The following is an 18219-nucleotide window of genomic DNA, read 5'->3' as shown; positions in this document are numbered from 1 at the left end:
AGCCAATGACGGCGGGACTTGTCCGTCCCCGCCTCCCCGGCTTTAGCTCCGCCCCCGGCGCTGTCGCGCAGTGACGGGGCGGCCCGGCAGGCGCGGGGCGGCCGCGCATGCGCCCCGGGAGGGTGGCCCCTTCCTCCCCGCCTGTCACCTCTCGGCTGGTGCCGCTGTGCCGGGGACCGGCACCGGGGCCGCCCTTTCCTCCCGTTCCCTTGTCTCCCGGAGGGAAGGGCCTTCCAACCTTGTCTGCAAAGGTTCCGGCTGCCGCCCGGCGGCCGCCCCCGCGTCACCGTCCCCATGGAGGAGCCGCTGGCGCTGCACCCCGTGAAGCTCTATGTGTACGACCTGTCCAAGGGCATGGCCCGGCGCCTCAGCCACCTCATGCTGGGTAAGAGCACGGAGGGACCCGGGGCCGCACCGGCCGCCGCCTCCCGGGGGCTCCCATTCCGCCACCGACCACCGCGGCCCGGCTTTGCCCCGCCGGAAAACGGGGCCGAAGTCGCCGCCTCCCGCCCCGGGGATGGCGGTCCCCGCCCGGTACCGTTCCTCTGAGGGAGCGGCCCGCCGGGAAAGGCTCCCTGAGGGCGCTCCGGGCGGCGGCGGTGTCCGGCGGGTGCAGCGCGGCTCGGGATGCGCGGGGCTTGCCCGGCGGCTCTGTGCCCGGGGACGCTGCGGGGTTTGGCTGCGGCATTCCGGACCCCGCTGTCTTCGGGACGAGCTCTGTCAGTGCGGCAGATGCAGCTGCTCTGGGTCCAGCCTGCTCTCCCGCAGCCGCCCGTTGTCGCTGCGCGGGTGTATTTCCTAACGGCACGGTAAAAGTGTTCCCTGGCCCCTGCAGGGAGGCACGGCGCGGCTCCCGAGCCCGGCTGATGTGCGGCCGGAAGGCTGAGCTGAGGAAGGGCGCCTGCTGTTTACAAGGTTATGGAGCTCGAATGGCTCCATGTTGTGGTGAGGCCGGACTGGGCTGGCGACGCGCAGCTATCCTCCCTCTCCTTCAGAGGGTTTGTAGGAGTCTGCTGGATGTGTTGTCGAGATTGTGTGCGTTTCCAGCCGAACCTGAAACTTGGGATGGAAAGGAAACAGGTTTTGCTTAAAGTTTTGGAAGCATGAATTAGGAATGCAACAGTAGAGTGTTTTATACCTGTTATGAACAGATTCTGACCCGTGTCAGACCAGCAGTCTGTGTGGGTTGAGACTTCTCAACAGACTCAGTGTCTGAACAGATGGCTCTGTGTAATCTTGTTTTACAGTTTGTTGGCATTCACTTTGCTCATCTGCCCTATGAGGAGATTCTTGTGATTTCCTACAAGCTTAAAATGAAAGTCCAAAGCATGAGGTTTCATGAAGGTCAACGACAGATTTGCAAAGTTAGGAAGAAAATAGTACAGGGATCATGTGTTTTGTGCTCTGTTAGTCATTTAGCAGCAACCACTTTGGGAGATGTGTGTTTCCTGCACTGGATAACCTCAAAACTTTTTATGTGGTCAGAATTGCTTCTACTGTAGCCCGTAGGGAAATAGCTTTTTGCCTATCAGGTGAAATAGCCATGTTTTATCGTGTGCGAAGAGTTAAAAATCTTGAGATTACATGGGTGCATGATTTACCTGTAACTGAGTTGAGTAGAGTATAACTACTCTTATATCAAAGTGTTGGTCCAAGCAAAGACTGTAACAGAGGTAAGTTGCCACTATAATTATCTCCATGCCAATCTCCACACAGATCAAGCAAAGGCTTTTTAGTTCCCTTTTTACCTACAAAGTCAGTCTTGGCATCTTGTAGCTTTCTGAATGTCCTCCTAAAAACACATAGCACATTACTTCATTTTGATGCTTTCTAATCTATTCAGACAACTTGGAAACTCTTGTGCGTGTGATATAGTTTGGTGGTAAATTTTGGGAATCTGAGCAGTGAAAAGGAAAGCTTAAAAACCTGAACACTTCTGGGTAGAAGGGGAAGTGCTGCTTGCTAGTACTGCCTGGTAACTGTGTTCAGATGTGTTCGTGGAATGTGGCCAACTAGGCCCGCGTGGTCACAGTGACAATGCAGACTGCAGAACATTTGAGATGGTGCATCCTGTGACATGATTGTCTGTAAAACAAATCATTCTTTCTTTTTTTTTTTCCTTCCTTCCTTCAAGTTGTGTCTTCTATGCATTCACACTCATCTCTGTTTCAGATGATTTTGGAAACCTCCCCAAGAGCCAAGTGATTGAGAGAATACTCCTCTTACCTCATGCACAGACCCTTTTTTCCCCGAAGAACAACAAAAAAACCTCTTCTTACTTCTCTGTATATCAACCCTCAGGTGGTCAATATTAATTCTTTCTTTAGTGATGTTCAGAAACTGTAGGTCCTCGAGGAAGGTCACAACAATCAAAGAAGAAGGCATTTCTTAAAGGATTTACACTTGGCATCTCTACTTACAGTATTCTCTTCATCAATGCCAAGTTTGAAACAATGCTTTTGCTTTCAGTCATAATCCTGTAATGTTGCCTAAATTGAAATACATTGTTTTAGAAAGAAAAAAATAAATACCATAATTGATTGTGCTAAAATAAATTTCTGTCAGGCTTGAAAACAGCAGCTCAGGTCCCCTTGCCAGAGGGGGATGAATCCTGTCTTGTGAGGCTGACCACTGCAAGGGCGTCACTGCACTGTGTCTGCTGTTGTGCTGGTAGGGTCCAGAGGTACTGGGGGCTGTGTCAGCACAGCCTTCAGGGGTCAGCTCTCACTGCCAAATTTACACTGACTTGTTCAGTACCATTTCTCTCTGTTGTTGTTTAGTGAATCTGGAAGGCAGAGATGTTTAGCACAGTTCATAGCAGGCTTTAGAGTGACTTGGTCTTGTCCCTTGGACAGTCTTTGTTTTTCTTGGCCAGTTTACTCTTTCTCTACCCAGACTACTTTTCTAAGTAAGTATTCTTCTTACTTTTCTGTAAGCTTTCTGTAATTTAGTGACTGTTCCTATTCTGAAGGATACATGACCAAAAATTGTAGTTCACTTGCCTTTGGTATCAGAAACAGCACATTTAATTTTTATGTTGCTTTACATTACATCTTCTCAATAGCTACTGTTGGTCCTCTCTCCCCCACTCTCAGTCTGTGACTACATTTGTCTGTTCAAATATTTGTTATAATAATGAGAAATGTTGACCTGAATGCAGTAAGCTTTCTGTTGCCAAGACAGAAAACATAATCCACCTGATTCTGTGGAGGCTAAAGAGGAAAAGAGAATAGTTCAGCTTGCAGTGCTGATTTTGAAATAGACCTCCAAAGGCAGAGAAGTCTTCAAGGAAGATAAAAATCCTATTGCATCATAGGCTTAAAAAAAATATCTACCAGCTCAAAGTTCTCCTGTCCTGTAACTGAGATTATTGCTTTTGTGACTCACAGAGTGAGCTGGGAGCTTGGTTAACCACAGCAGCCTTGGCTCAGTGTAGTGTAAATTAATGTTGAGTGGACTGGGAGTATGTTTTGGTTGAAATTTTTAAGTGGTGCATTCAGCTGTAGGGATTTAACAGCCCAGAGGGAATTGGAGCGAAAGGTAACTGCTGAAAGGAGGTGCCTTCTGCTCGGTTCTATTTTCCCAGGCCAGCACACTTCTCTGCTTCTCCTCCATCTGTTCTGAACAGTTTTGAATTGCTTCAGCATGATATTCTATCAGCTTTGCTCCCAGCATTTGCTGGGGATTTCATGAAAATGGCATGTGTTACCCTCCCCCAATATAGCCTACTTCTGCCTCTCTCTAGGCACCTCAAGGAGAAGGGAATTGAAGCAGGCTCCTCCCTCTCTGTGAGGTTTTCTTTTTTGCTTTGGTTGAGCACGCTGGGTAGCACATAGAAGAGAGTGCTTGCCTAATTAGAGTAATTTTCAATTCATAAAAGGCAGGAATCTTAATGGATTGTCCTAGGGAAATGACAACAATATGCAAAGCAGTGCACTGCTCGGAACACTTATGTTGGTTGACCAAATTGTATTACTTCCGATTCCACAGGAGAACAGTTCACCACTTTTTTTTAGAGTCTTTTATGGTCTTCTGGAGTTTGCATAACCATTGCAGACCACAAATATACTGTTAAAGATACTGAGCTTCCTATTATGCCTTTACAGCTCAAAACAGGTGTACATCTTGCACTGAGGGCTGGATGGCCTGAACTCCAAATGGGGTAAACTAAGGGCCCATCTGCATCTTCCTTCCTTCATGTCTCAGAACTCCTCTGCCCTTCAGTATAATAATTTGCATTAATATACAAATGCCACTTTTGTTTGATATTTAAAATGCACAGGAATAATCAACATTGTTTGGCCCTCAAGATTAATAAATTACTGCGACTATAAAAAAGATTGGTGAGCATCTAATCTCCCTTGTGCTTGGCCTTCCAGACAAATCTAAGCATGGAAGTAATCCAGTTTGATTGTATTCTAAAATTATATGGGCTTGCTTCTTCTTTCAAAATACCCCTGTATCTAAACAATTACAGTCTCTTGAATTGATTTTACAAGAAACTAATCTAACTACTTCATTCTCCCTGTTCCTGTGACTAAGCTGAGGGTCCTGGAATTGTTTATGTTTTATTTTTCTCATAGGTTTCTGGCTCATGTAAACACCATTAAAATATTTGAGCTATGAATGGTATAAAGAAAATAAAACAGTAAATATAAAAGCTTGTTTACTTGCTACTTACTCCACCTTATTGAAAGAAATTGAATCTTTGAAATGCTTAAGCACACAGATTTATGCTGAACTGGCATCACCCCCCCAGGTTCTTGTGAGTATTTTCAGGAAAGAGCCACAGAAGCACATCAGCAAGGGAAAAATAAAAAAATAAATAAACAAACAAAACCATCTCCAAACAAAAACCGTGGTGATCATATTTCCAAAGACTGACAGGCTATCCCCTGAAACTCTCACAAATATAATGCAGTAGCTTTTCATGTCCATGTTCATGGTCTGTGATGAAAACAAGGTACCTTGACTTGCATTAGCTTGGAATGGATGCAGATCAATTAAGCTGATTTGCTTCACATTTACTTCAGGCTGAGCTGGCACATGGGCAGTTTCTGTGGGAGGGCTGATACCTGATAGCCTGGCTGTGTGCAGTAAATGTTGTGTGATTAAATGTGTACATCTAAATTTGCAATGACCTTTTCTGTTCAACAGCCCCTGACCCTTGAAATATTTAAACTAGTTAGCATCTTGCTGTTTCCCTGTTTTACCTGGATAACAAAATCACAGAAGAGGTAAGGTTTGAAGGGACCACAGTGGGTTATCTGGTCCATCCTCCCTGCACAAGCAGGGTCATCTCAGGCACATTGCACAGGTTTGTGTCCACATGGTTCCTGAGTATCTTCGGTGAGAGAAACTCCACAACCTCTCTGGGCTACTATTCCAGGGTGTTATCACCTGTACAGTAAAGAAGTTCTCCTCATGTTCAGATGGCTTTTCCTGTGCCTCAGTTTCTGCCCATTCCCTCTTATCCTATTCCTTGTCACCAATGAGAAGAGCCTGTATCCATCCTCTGGATAACCCTTCCTTCAGATACAGTAAGTGCCCAAAAGAGCATCATCCCATCAGGACATTCCTGTTCTGTATTTTGAGCATGTGCATCCTTTGGATTAGCTTTACTGTAGGTATGGGCAAAGAGTAATGCCTGCAATTTAATGCTGCGAGAGCTTTTGGAAATGACTGAGAGAATCTCTACACAGTAATAGACAGCCTCAAGTTATGAGTAAATGGTTTGGTTTTGGTGGCAGCACCAGCACACAGCTCTACCCACGTTGCAGTGACCAAAGGGGTTTGGAGTGTTGTGACAAGCAGTGGAAGAACAGGAAATGTGATGATATCTGCCAGTATCCTGGATTGTGTTTGCAATCCCTTCTTACAGTCCACTCGATTGACTATGGGATGTCAGCTCTGTTGCACTGTAGGACTATTTGGGGAAGTTCATGGCAACCTTGAACTTCTGGCTTTCAAGTGGACAGGGCTGCCAGAAGCAGCTTTATTGGAAAGTGTTGCTGCAAGGCCCAGATACAACTTGTGTCTTAGCACTCACAGCAATGCTGTAGCCTTGCTTGGTCATGCTGTTGGGGCTGTTGTGTGTATCAAGCCTTCAGAGACTCTGGGCAAAGTATTTTGTGTGTAGTGAGCAATGTCAAGCAGAAGGCAAATATAGCTCATTAGTGCATGCTGCCCTATCTACTCTGCCTTAGCTTATCAGGGGTGGCAGTGGTGGTGAGCTGTCACCTGTTCTGTGCAGTGACTGAGTCTGGGAGAAAGGGCAAGAAGAGTCATAGAGGAGGGTTCCCACCAGAGGCAGAACTTGAGGAGGAAGATGGTTGTGTCCATGAATGTCTGTACATAACCTCTTACATGGCAGACAAGCAACACTGAGATTCTTGCTGAGCAGCAGGAAAGGGAGCTGCCCGAGTTCCTCAGAAACCGGTGGCCATTGATTTATTCCTCTGTGGCTCAGTCTGAGTTGAAATGACAGCAGCCAGCTGTGAAGCCTGGAGTACTGCAGCAGCTTAGCAAAAGTTCTCAGTCTTGGATGGCTCTGTTTGATGCGTATGTGGCCAATAATGGCAGGTTTCTTAGGCATGGGATTCCCCCAGCAGGGCTGTCACTGAAGACACTTGCACTGCCTCTCACCAGACACAGTCCATCAGTGGAAGAAAGGGATTATATTTTGTCTGCAGCAGGCTGGAGAGCTACCACAGATGCCTTATTGTCAGCAGTGCTGCAGATCTGGTGTGTGTTTTCCACAATGCCAGCTTGGTTAATGACTTTTAGGAGCCAAGGAAAAATAGTGGGTCTGCAGCTTCATTAAGATTTTCAAATCAGTGTTGGCACAAACCAGCCAAGCTGAGCCCATCAGACAGACCTGCCTTGTGAAGATAGGCAGCTTCACTTGCCAAAAGCTGTTCTGCTACTGCCCTGGCAGTTTCTGCCTTTGGACTGCTACAAACTTCATGTGTAACAGTAGAGATTGGACTGCAGTCCAAAACAAAGTCCAATTCCTGAATTCTGCTTGGGTTTTGTACATACAGACAATTACTTTGGTGAAAAGGGACCTCTAGAAGTCCTGCTTAAGATAGAGCTAACAAGAGCAAATTCTTTAGGGCCCTGGACAGCAGAGTTCTAAGTATCTTCAAGGATTGAAAACCCATATGCTTTCTGGACTCCTGCTCCAGAGTTTGACCACCTTCATGACAAATGTTTTCCCTGCTTCCTACTGAATTGTGAATTTCCCATTTTCCAGCTAGCACCTGTTGCCTTGCACTGTGCCTATCTGAGCAGAGCAAGGGTCCCCTTTCATCCATACCTGTTGGGTACCTGTAGACAGGAATACAGACTCTTGGCTTTCTCTTCTTGAGGATGAACACACCAGTTTTCTCAGCTCTTCTTCAGTACAGTAAGTGCTCCAGCCTGGTATGTCAGTGTCTTTTATACTCTGGTGATCCAAAAGTGGACACAGCACTCCAGATGTGGTCTCACAAGTGTCACATTGGAGGACAGAGTCACTTCCCTTGAGCTGTGGGCTGCAACCTTGCTAGAGCAGCCCATTGTGTAGCTTTTGCTGCAATGGTATTTTCAGGTAGGTGTTGTAATTGCATGAGCAGGTCCTGGCAGCACCTGTGACATTGTCAATATCTACCATAGCTCTTTCACCTGCATTCAGTATCCAGGTACAAAGTGCCAACTCTCTGGAAAGTATTTTGTTATTGTCTGCTGCAGGTGTGTGTGAAAGTAAATATACTAAGATGTTCTCTTTCAATTTAGCATGCAAAGGACGGGCACAATTCTAATATGTGCTGCCTTTGAAATTTTTTTCTCTGGTCTGAAGGATAAAGTTCAAGTTTCTAGTGAAAAAGTTATTTATCATGAGCAAATGTGTAATAATTTGTTAATAGATACACAGAATGCTAACTGGGCAAAGCCAAAGGGTAGAGCCACCCAGAGGCCAGTGCTGCCTGTGGTGCTGAGCCTGCAGGGCCAATGGGCTGCAGAGCTGGCAGCTCTAGAGCGTGAGGTGACACCTCTCCTGGGGAGCATGTGGAGCAAAGGCCAAAGGATCACAAAGCACAGCAGTGGGACAAGCTAAGGGGCCAGCAGATGCTTCTGAGATACTGCAACACAGTGTTCTGGTTCTGTCATGGCCTCTCTCTTGGCCTTCATCCTACTCCAAGCCCACATTTCTGTGCAATGGGTTGACAGGGAATGTGGTTGCTGCCTGGCTGTGACCCACGGGGGTGACAGATCAGTCCTCCTGCTTCAAAGCTACACGTGCTCACTTCAGCTGATGTCTCTGTTGTCACAACAGCCTTTTCCCTGCCTCTGCTCTTCCATGACCCTCACCTGAAGCAGGTACCTATTTTGCTTCAGACCTGAGTGGAAAAAAATGTGTTGGTGATTGCTTTTTCTTGTGGCCAGAGGAGTACTCAGTCTAGTGCTTGGGTTCAAGAGAATACCAAATGTTGGTATGCACAAAGTTTTTCTGTTCCAAATCTGCTTTTTGGGGGTTCTGCACTTTGTTCAGGAAAAGAAATTATAACACATCTCCCCCAGCATGCACCCCTACAAGCTCCCAAAGGGAGGGTACCAGGGACCAAGCCTTTTGGTTATGATAGATAAAATAATTGAGCCTAGAGCAGTAAAAGCTGGTGACCTTTTGAGGTGTAATGGGTTTAATCTTGAGATCCTACCATGAACAACAGAGAGGTTTAGGTCTCCTGCTTCTAGGGAACTGGAAACACATTTTAAAAGGGACCTTTTCTCTGAGACCCAATTATATTATCAGTGTGGTGGTGCCTGAAGCAAGTCTTTGTTGCTTTGTTCTGGAAAACACACAGCTTTATAACTTGTGTAAATTTCAATGCTGTACTTCTCTACCTCAGTTCCCACTTAAACTAATTTTTAAGGGCAGGGGTTGGGAGGGAAAAGAGGAAATCATGGAATACATTATAGAGGCTACCACCACTGCTCATATGTTTAAGTCAGACCTCTCATCAGCTACTGATAAAGAGAACTGAATACACTCTGCTGGCCAGCTGCCTGTAGTTATGAAATCTGTTAAATTCAACTCTTCTGCTCCTGATTGAAGACTCTAATTTTAGGAAAATGTTTTCTTGGTCTGTAGAAAAACACCTAAGGAAGGTAAGCATCAGAAGGATAGCATTACTACCTCTGCCTGTCAGGAGGGATTAAGTACAGAGGGTGTGGGGATTAAGTAGTTAATTTGAAATTTTAAAAGCAGCTGTGGATTAAATCTTTTGTGTTGCTCTCATGGTGAAATAATAAGCATGGTTCCTAAGTGATTGATGGAAAGTAGGCTGCAATCTGGAAAATACATTGCTAATAACTCTTCTTTTCTCTGCATACAGGGAAACAGCTGGATGGCATCTGGTAAGTGACTAGATTTAAATTGCATAATGTGGGTAGAATACTGGTGTAGGAAGTATTTTCAATATGCAGTTATATATGCTTCAGAGCTTCGGAACATTTTGTGGTGGAAGAGAGAGCAAGGCACTTTTTGTTGCTGAATAGAGATTGGCAGTAGGATTATGTACAGTCAGGTGCTAGTTAAACCACTCTGTTCAAAGCTCAGTGGACCCCATGGAATAGGGTGTTGTTAGTAGCTGTTGTGTTTTTGTGCACCTCTGTACTTTTTCAAGGCTAAGATGGTGTCCTTGTCCCAAGCACTTTGTCTTATAATTCCAGGCATGACTAAACATGATAGGAAAAGAGTAGGTGGGAAGAAGGTATTACAGAATCAAGTCTTCTGCCATATAAGAGCAGTATCTACATTCAGTCACAAAAAAACCCCTTAATTTCCTATAATTCATATCAAGAATTTTGATATCACACAAAGAGGGTTTGTTTGGTTTCATTTTAGAGGCAAGAAAATCCCTAAACCCTTGTCCATCCATTTTCCTCTCCTCTGATCTGTCTCCAGTGGCTGTGTGACCATTTTCTCAGGCGGTGAGAAGTCTCTCTCAGGGTGGTAGCAGGTCTAGTTGTGTCTCTGAGGGCTGACCTCACCCTCAGCCCGTTAGCTGAGAGAGGCTCATGCCTGGGCTCTTAGCTAAACCTGTTCTTTCCTAACTGCTTGCAGGATTACAGTAGGCTTGATAATCATTGCTTCCATATCCATTCATGTCCCAGCAGATCCTATTCCCACTCACAGAAACACATTGACCTTTTCTTTCAGTTATTCCCTTCATTATGTCCTTCAGCTCATCAATTTATCAGTGATTTATCTGCTAGGCTATTTATTTTTTTCCTTGATTACAACTTTTTTGTTTTGTTTTGTTTTCTATGGCAGGCACACCTCCATAATAGTCCATAAGGATGAATTCTTCTATGGCAGTGGAGGGATCTCCAGCTGTGCACCTGTAAGTTAAACTTAATTTTCTGATATTTTTTTGTAAAGTTACCTGATCAGAATTGCTTGTGTTACTGCCTTTTAGAAAAGCAGCAAAAGACTTCTAAATTTAGACAGATGCTGAAGCCAGCTGCTTGTCATGGTTTCCCAGGGAACTGAGGGTGAGGGGAGCATGGACAGTGGGTTTAAGCCCAACTCAGTTCAGGCTGGGGGTTGCTTCTTCTGGTAGAGCCTATCTATGCAGAACACCTTTTGCAACTGCTTTGCCAGAGTGACACCTTGTCCAATTCTGTATCATTAAGTGTTACATGCAGACTTTTTTAAGAGTGAAAAAAAGCCCCAAACCACAATGTTTTCTCAGACCTTTCTGTTCTTAGAGAGGTAAAATGGTTGGGCTGTGCTTCTAAAGGAGAGTTTTGCCATAGCTTAGAGCTTTCAGCCCAAAGAGCCAAATATACCAGCTGAAATGGAAGTTTCATGTTCCTTCTCATTCTCTTGAGTGTAGAACAAGGGAGGCCAACAGGGCTTTTTGCTTGATAAACATCCCAAAAGCTCCTCCTTGGGATGTTGATAAACATCCCAAAAGCTCCTTCTTTTGTGCCTGCATGGACCATAACAGCTTTATTCAGTAGACTGCTCCAAGAGAATTCAGCCTGATCATTTGATCAGTATCTTCTGGCTGTTCATTTTTACAGGGAGGGACACTTCTTGGCCCTCCAGACACAGTTGTTGATCTGGGGAACACTGAAGTCACTGAAGAAATTTTCCTGGAATACCTTTCCTCTTTGGGGGAATCTGCATTCCGGTAAGTAACAGCCTGTACTGGAAAAAGCTGTGTACCAAAAAGGTGCAGAATGGAGGAAGGTGTTATGAAACCAGTCCAGCTCCCAGAGCTTCTGTCTGCTTACTCTCTCATGTGGTGCTCTTCACATATGGACTGGACTGATGCACCAATACACACAAGGAGCTACCTTCTAGGCTGGGAAAGCATTCTTCTGGGAATGCTTTAACACTGCTTTTTGTAAAATCCAATAATGCCTAAAATGTTTTTGAGAGAATCACCAGAGAAAATGAAATCTCTCAGGAAATAGCAGTTTGCCCTGTGAGTCATAGGTAGTCACTGTAGTGAAGCTGCCAATTTTCACATGAGTAGAAGCAAGGTCTTGACTGGTAAAGGGTCTGCACTGCTTCTCACAAGAGCAGGAAACCACAACATTTAGTGTTCTGGCTGTCTTTCAGAGTCAATATTGCTGTGATTTCTCGTTACTGCTACTGTGGTTTTAATTGAAGAAACCTGACCTCACCTGTTCTCCCAAAAATGGTTGCATTAAAGTAAGGGATATGGAGAGATGTCATTTTCCACCCTGATTCAATTGAATTTCAGGGTGAATTGATGTCTGTATTTTATCTATTTGCCTTAGAATTCTTTGGGGTGGGGGGAGGAAGTGCTCATGTAAGATTCTTCATTAAGGGTGTAAGTTTTTTTCTACTTGTATGATTTATTGCTGAATCTGTGGGGTTTTTTGTTTCAATTTCTTTTCTGTGGCACAGAGGAGAGTCTTATAACCTCTTTGAACATAACTGCAACACCTTCAGTAATGAAGTGGCACAGTTTCTGACAGGAAAAAAAATCCCTTCCTATATCACTGACCTTCCATCTGAAGTTCTCTCCACGTGAGTATGGATGCCCCTCTTCTCTGTAGCTGCCTCATGCTAATGCTTAAGCATTTGACAGAGCCAGCAGTACCAGTTCCTGATGGATCTGTCTGAGAACCAGCATGAGATTAAGGAGAGGATGCAATTTTCTTTACATCAACACTTGCAACACTCTATGACAAGTGCTAACTGGCACTGGTGTCCCAAAAAAAGGAGGAGAAGGATGTTCTTCTGCGTTTAACTTAAACTAGCTGTTTTGTGATGGTCTCTTATATAGAGAAAGTTTCAGATGACAGTGTAAGGGGTTCTTTCCCTCTTAGACAACCAGTATCTGTTAAAAGTCATTTCTCTAAGCACCATAATTGCAGAGGTGTCACTTTGCTTGTGAAGAGGCAGGGGAGATACAATTTTAAAATTAATGCTGCAGTTTTAAAGCCAGGATCGGGTGGAAAAAGAGAATATGGAAAAAAAAGAAATTAAGAATTTCCTGCTTGATAATTCAGATATTGTTTTTGTTTGTTTTTTTGGTTTTTTTTTAACTCTCAGCTAGTGAGGATCCCAGTAGGAGGATGTGAGCTCCATCATTTATGTCTTACTTCTTGTAACAGTGGTGTAGCACATTATTTGTGAGACATGGGTCTTCTACCCTGGACTCTTAGAACTTCAGATCTCTCAAAATCAAATAATGTCTGTAACAGAGGGAGTCTTACTGAAAGACAAGCCAGGTGCTACAGATTGCAACAGAAATTATTCTGGGAGTGTTGAACCACTGTCTTTTAAGTAAGCTAGAGGCTATTCTTTTGGCAGGCCTCAATATTGATGTACTTAATAGAACACTGCCGTTGCATAACAAGGATTTTGTTTGCACACTTAAGTAGAATGAATTGCTGAGAGCTGGTTTCAGACAGTCTAGGCATGTTAGGACTCAGAACTACCTTATCTGATGATTATATGATATAAAATAATGTTTAAGTTTCTTAGTTATTGAACAGTAAACTAATAGGTTAAATTAGTGTCTTTTAGTTTGTAGTGGAACTCTTTTCTTCAAATTTGCTTCTAGAATGTTGGTTTGATTGCACTCTAGGAAGTGAGTGCACTTCAGTGGTAAATGGGAGTTGTTGACCAAGTAAACTCTTTGAGATGTTTATTTCTTTACCTTCCTAGACCTTTTGGACAAGCTCTAAGGCCCCTCCTGGACTCCATCCAGATCCAGCCACCCGGAGGCAATACCTTCAGCAGACATAATGGACAGAGCTAACAGGAGTGACCCAGTGTGCCCAGCCTCACCAGGCCTCTTCCTTTTTAAACAAGAATCTACCAGATTTCTATTTTATAATTTCTCATGAGAATTAACTCTAAAGAAGTTACAAGACAAGTTTTAAAATTTCCTGAGGAGAGAATTTATCAGGGTGCATGTAAGACAATGCTACCAAAAATATTGCCATAATTTCTAATAGTATTATACTAATTTATAAAGGCTGTCTTGTCTGAGTAGGCTGACACTTTCCATGTAACTCCTGTGCTGGTAAGTTGAAATTCATTCCATGAGCATTCAATGGCCCATTACACAACTTGAAGTAAGTAAGGGGATGTCCTGGCCATCCCTTGCATCTCTGTCATGTCACCGCCTCTGTTGTGAGGGTATTTGCTGGAAGTCTAGCAAAAAAAGTAGAGCAAGTATTGGTAGCCTAGGAAGTGAAGGTGTCCCAGGATTAGTCTTCATATTTCACTGACATTTGCTCAAAGGAAGAGCTGATATGATTAGAATATCTGCAGTGGTACAGGTGTATGGGAAAGGTGATGAAGCTGAACCATGTGTCAGTGTCACAGTCAGAAGTGAAATTCAGTGGGACTTGCTGTGGTAGAAGGGAACCTGGAGCTGAAGGTTACCAAGAGCCTTGTCATTCCAGATCCAAGAGTTATGGGAAAGAACCAGCTGAAAGAAGAGAATCTCATGAGCAGAAGTGGTAAAGACAAATTTCAGGTGAAAGTAAAATGAAGTGAAAAGTTTCCTTTTCTCACACATAAGCTTATCAGCAGATAGACAGAACCTTGTTAATGCATAAGAACTGTTTTCTTGGGGTTTTTTTCCTTGCAAAGCCAGAGTTACAGTACAGCAAGGCAGGAGTAGCATGGCAACTGCATGATCATACCAGTTGGACCAATTCTGCCTTCAGTATCCAATTGCAGACACAGTAGGAGTTCCAACAAAGTACTGCCCTTTCCAAAGCAGTCAAGCACATCAGGGCTCTCCTTAAGAGAAATAAGTGCTAGGTCTCCCCAAATGTAAAGAAAATGAGGAAGAGTAAAATTAAGCTTTTCTGTGGAACAACTGAGTTTCTTGGGATACATGCAGAAGCAGTCCTGTGCTTAGATTAACCTTTGATTATAGCAATACTACATCTTCTAGTTTAAGATTTTTAGAGCTTTGCATTTACTTGCAGTGAGTGGGAAAGAACAGGGGAATGAAAAAATAGGCACAATGTTTTCTTTTCATGCATATATATATATACACTACTTTCCTGAACAACTTTGTAGCAGTTACATTTAGGAAGGAATATAAGAAAGACATCAGACAAACCCCAGACACTGCTGATGCTCTGTAAATGGGGATTGCACATCCCAGATGCTGCCAAAAAAGCATCTATGCAAATGTACAGCCCTTTGTCTGGTGCTTTGTTGTGTAAAGTATTGCTGCAAGTTCAGTCCTGCACTGATCTCAAACTTCCTGCACTGGAAACTTCTTATATACCTAAAGGAGATGTCTTTCCTGTGCTGGGTTCTTTCTCCTGGAAAAATGCAGATTGATGAATTTCTCACACTGTTATTCTATGTGGACGATAACAGTTTGTATTTTTGAGGGGTTGGAATAGAGGAAAACTGCAGTTTTGTCCCTGTCAAATATTCTGTTGTCCTGCACCTTGTGGAGCCGGTGCAGAGATGGGAATAGGGTATTGTCAGGCCATTCTGCTGTTGGATGTTCACCTGCTCTCAGTGCACAGCAGTGGCCCCTGCAGCCCAGATGCTTCTTTTCCTTGTCATTCTCACCTTGTGCCATCAACTTCTCCTTAAGCATTTCATTTGACAGACTGGACTCAGAGGTAACTGTAGCAGTTACTACAGATGGCTTTATAGAGAAGCTTTCAATCTTTCCCCCTCCAAATGTCCTGTTTGCAGAAAACATTCTATGAAAGTCAGTTATGAATGCCTTTTGATGCTCCTAGAGGAAGGACTGGTGTTTGGTTTTACTACACCATAGCTTAGTTCTCCTGTCCAGTATATATATTATCTCCAGTCTTTTCCCATATGTGTTTGTGAAGAGTAACCAGCCTTTCATCTTAATACACACATGACTGTGCCACAAAATGCTGTAGATCTTGTTAGAGATCTTGGAGATCTTCCTCAGTTGGGCAGGTACACTCAAGCTGTGCCCAACATCCTGCTGTGCTCATTGGGTACCTGCAAGCAGCACAGCTGTGCTTGCTTGCACAGCTGCCTGTGCTGGAAGCACTGGTGCCATGGTTTCTGCCCCACACACTCACACAATGAGGATATGCCCTGTATGTTCACCACTCTGGATGTCCTGAGCCTAGTTTCTGCTGGGCTGCCTACTTCAGGACTTTTTGCATCCTCTCGGGGCAGGAAAGAAAAGGAAGACATTCACTCTGTGCATTTTGCAATTGCCTTTTCCCCTCCTGAGCAGAGCCCCTTTGCAGAGATGATGTTCGTTCTTTAAGTTCACTGGGTAAAATTTCACTCAGCCATATATTGTTTGCAATAGTCAGAGCTCCTGGGCTCAGGACCTATCTTGGGTTTTGTGGCAAAAGAACTGTAAGAGGGAATCCTCTTTGCTTGCTCTTACTGGGTAATGAGACCCCACCTGTTTTCTCCAAAGATGGTTATGTGTAAATTGCAGGACTGTGCCCTCAGTGTTCCACCCAGCTGAAAACAAACTAGACTGAGAAGTGTATGTAAATGTATATAGATGATGAACTTCAGCCAGCTGTTGGACAAAGGGGCAGGGGAACTGAAATCATGAAAGGGAACAGAATCCTTTTGCCCACACTTACTATTCTGTCTTGTATTGCTGAGGTTCCCCCGTGTCATTTAAAAATGTTAATAATGTCTTTAGGCAGAAAGTGATGTTTTGATTTACTTGTGGGTTTTTTTCTATTACAATAAAAAGAAATACAACACATTTTTCTGGTTGAATGCATGTGCCCAACAGCTGCCCAGCCAATGCAGCTGCCCAGAAGTCATTATCTTCATTCTGGTCCCATCTGGGAAGTCCAGCTTGAGAAATTGTCCAAGCAGCTTGTGCCAAGTGCTGCTACTGGAAATAGTGGTGGCAACTGCCCTTTGCTCAAACTGGCCAAAGGCAACACTCTTATTTAAGTCTGGAAAATCTTTTTTTCTGTAAGTACTGCAGTATTTAAAACCATACTCCTGCAGCTTGACACAGCTTGGATGAGGTGAATGAAGATGTTCTGTCAGCACAGGTTTTGTTCAGACCTTGGTCATCTAAGTCTGCATGTATGAAATGTCTAATGTCTGCTGCTGAAGAAGAGGCCAAACAGAGTTTTAAAATGGAAAAAAGTGTTTTTCTGATTGCCTTGATGCTACTTTCAAAAGGGGAAAAAAAAAAGGAAAAAAGCAGTAGAGTAAGAAGTTGACTTCCATGACTGGGTTCCTCTGGAGCTCCAGAGGGGATATTGGGGAGGATTATATAGCACTGCCTAAAATATCTGGCTCTGGGGAAGAAATTCATTCTGCTTGGTTCAGCCTTCTGCATGCTTATTGATGGCATCCAAATGATGAACCACAGAGTTTCCTGTTTGTGTAACAGCCTGTATCAGCACAGTACAGAAGAGGTCTTGTAACAGAAGGGGATTGTAACAGAGATGTGTGATTGTGAATATTTTGGCTGTGTTCTTCAGATGTAATGCTGGTTTGCTACCAAGTACTAATACTGGCCCCACAGAAAATACCTGGAAGCAGGTATTTAAATTATTTTTTTACTTTTTAAAAGTTTAATTTTAAAACTAAAAGGAAAACTTTGACCTTAATGGCAGCTCTAGACAGAGTGTAAGCCAGTTGTTTGCCTTCTAAACTTCAAACAAAATTTCCTGGCCTTTCCTGCTGGTAACAGAGATTTTATTCCTGACAACAGCTGCTGCCTATCCGAGCGGCAACCAAGCGAATGTACCAGGAGTGGTTGGAATGTGGAGTATTAAATAACCAGAACAGCCATGGTGGCCCTGTTCTCAGAGCTAACCCAGCTGAGGGAACAGCCCCAGCTGTGGACAGCTGTGCACTTCAGCACAAGGCACCTTTATGCTCCCAGGGAAACCAAGCTGTCCCAGGTCCTCACCAGCTGACACCAAATGGCCACCAAGGTGCTTCCTGGAGAGGCATTTTGACATGAAGAGACTCCCTAAAGCAGCAGTTCCAGCTGAGAAAGCACAGCAGGGAATGCAGGTTTCAGGAAGTTCCCCTGGGTAGCATAAACCCAACAGTACTGCAGGAGTGTGAAAATGTGGATGCTGGCCTGTATTTTAGCAGACCTCCCAATTCTGGAAAGTGCCCCAAGGTGGCACTGCTGCCTTGCAGCACAGGGATGCACTTGAGCCTGGGGAGAACAGCTCCTGCTTTTGGGATGCCCGCAGTAGTGTCAGTGCAAGAGGCACGAGAGGTGTCTCCCAGACAAGGAGCAGCTAGGAAACAAGACCATGGAGAAGCTTGGGCTACAGCAGCACCCAGTGCTGCTACAATGCTAATTCCACACTGCTTCCACCCAGACATGCTTTAGGAAAAATAAAGGTTTGCATTCCTGAAACCCTGGGAGTTCACAGTGTGTCTGACCCCACAGCCGTCCTTTGAGAGCCCTGGGTGTTAGCTCCCAGTTCTGCTGCATGGAGGAACAGTTCCTTGGCTTCTGGCACTCAAATCCAGGAAGGCATCTCTGCTCACCCATCAGCATGCCATGGTAGGCACACTTGGATGGATTCATATTCTGGAGTAAGTGTCCACACATTAACTGATGATAAATGTGTAACCACACCTCAACAAGTCCTATAAATGAGCATAACCCTAAACTCAACTCAAAACTCTGCACCCAAGTGCATACAAAGTAGCTGGGTGCTAAGAAACTGTTTTGGGACCTTCCCTGCATCTGAGAAAAGAGT

At 44.2% G+C, this 18219-nt stretch overlaps 1 protein-coding gene across 1 annotated transcript; it reads left to right on the top strand.

Annotated features, from left to right (window-relative positions):
* The first annotated feature begins 89 nt into the window (after positions 1-89).
* DESI1 (desumoylating isopeptidase 1) lies at positions 90-16232 on the top strand. Its single transcript, XM_058022335.1, is given in 7 exon segments — positions 90-211; positions 213-385; positions 9378-9399; positions 10319-10388; positions 11074-11183; positions 11930-12052; positions 13199-16232. Coding segments are annotated over 7 exon segments (696 nt in total). The 5' UTR covers positions 90-107; the 3' UTR covers positions 13293-16232.
* The last annotated feature ends 1987 nt before the right edge of the window (positions 16233-18219 follow it).

The sequence above is a fragment of the Melospiza georgiana genome, chromosome 4 (assembly GCF_028018845.1).
Source record: "Melospiza georgiana isolate bMelGeo1 chromosome 4, bMelGeo1.pri, whole genome shotgun sequence".
NCBI lineage: Eukaryota > Metazoa > Chordata > Aves > Passeriformes > Passerellidae > Melospiza > Melospiza georgiana.
The sequence above is the reverse complement of the archived record's forward strand: the minus strand, read 5'-3'. Positions and strand labels throughout refer to the sequence as shown.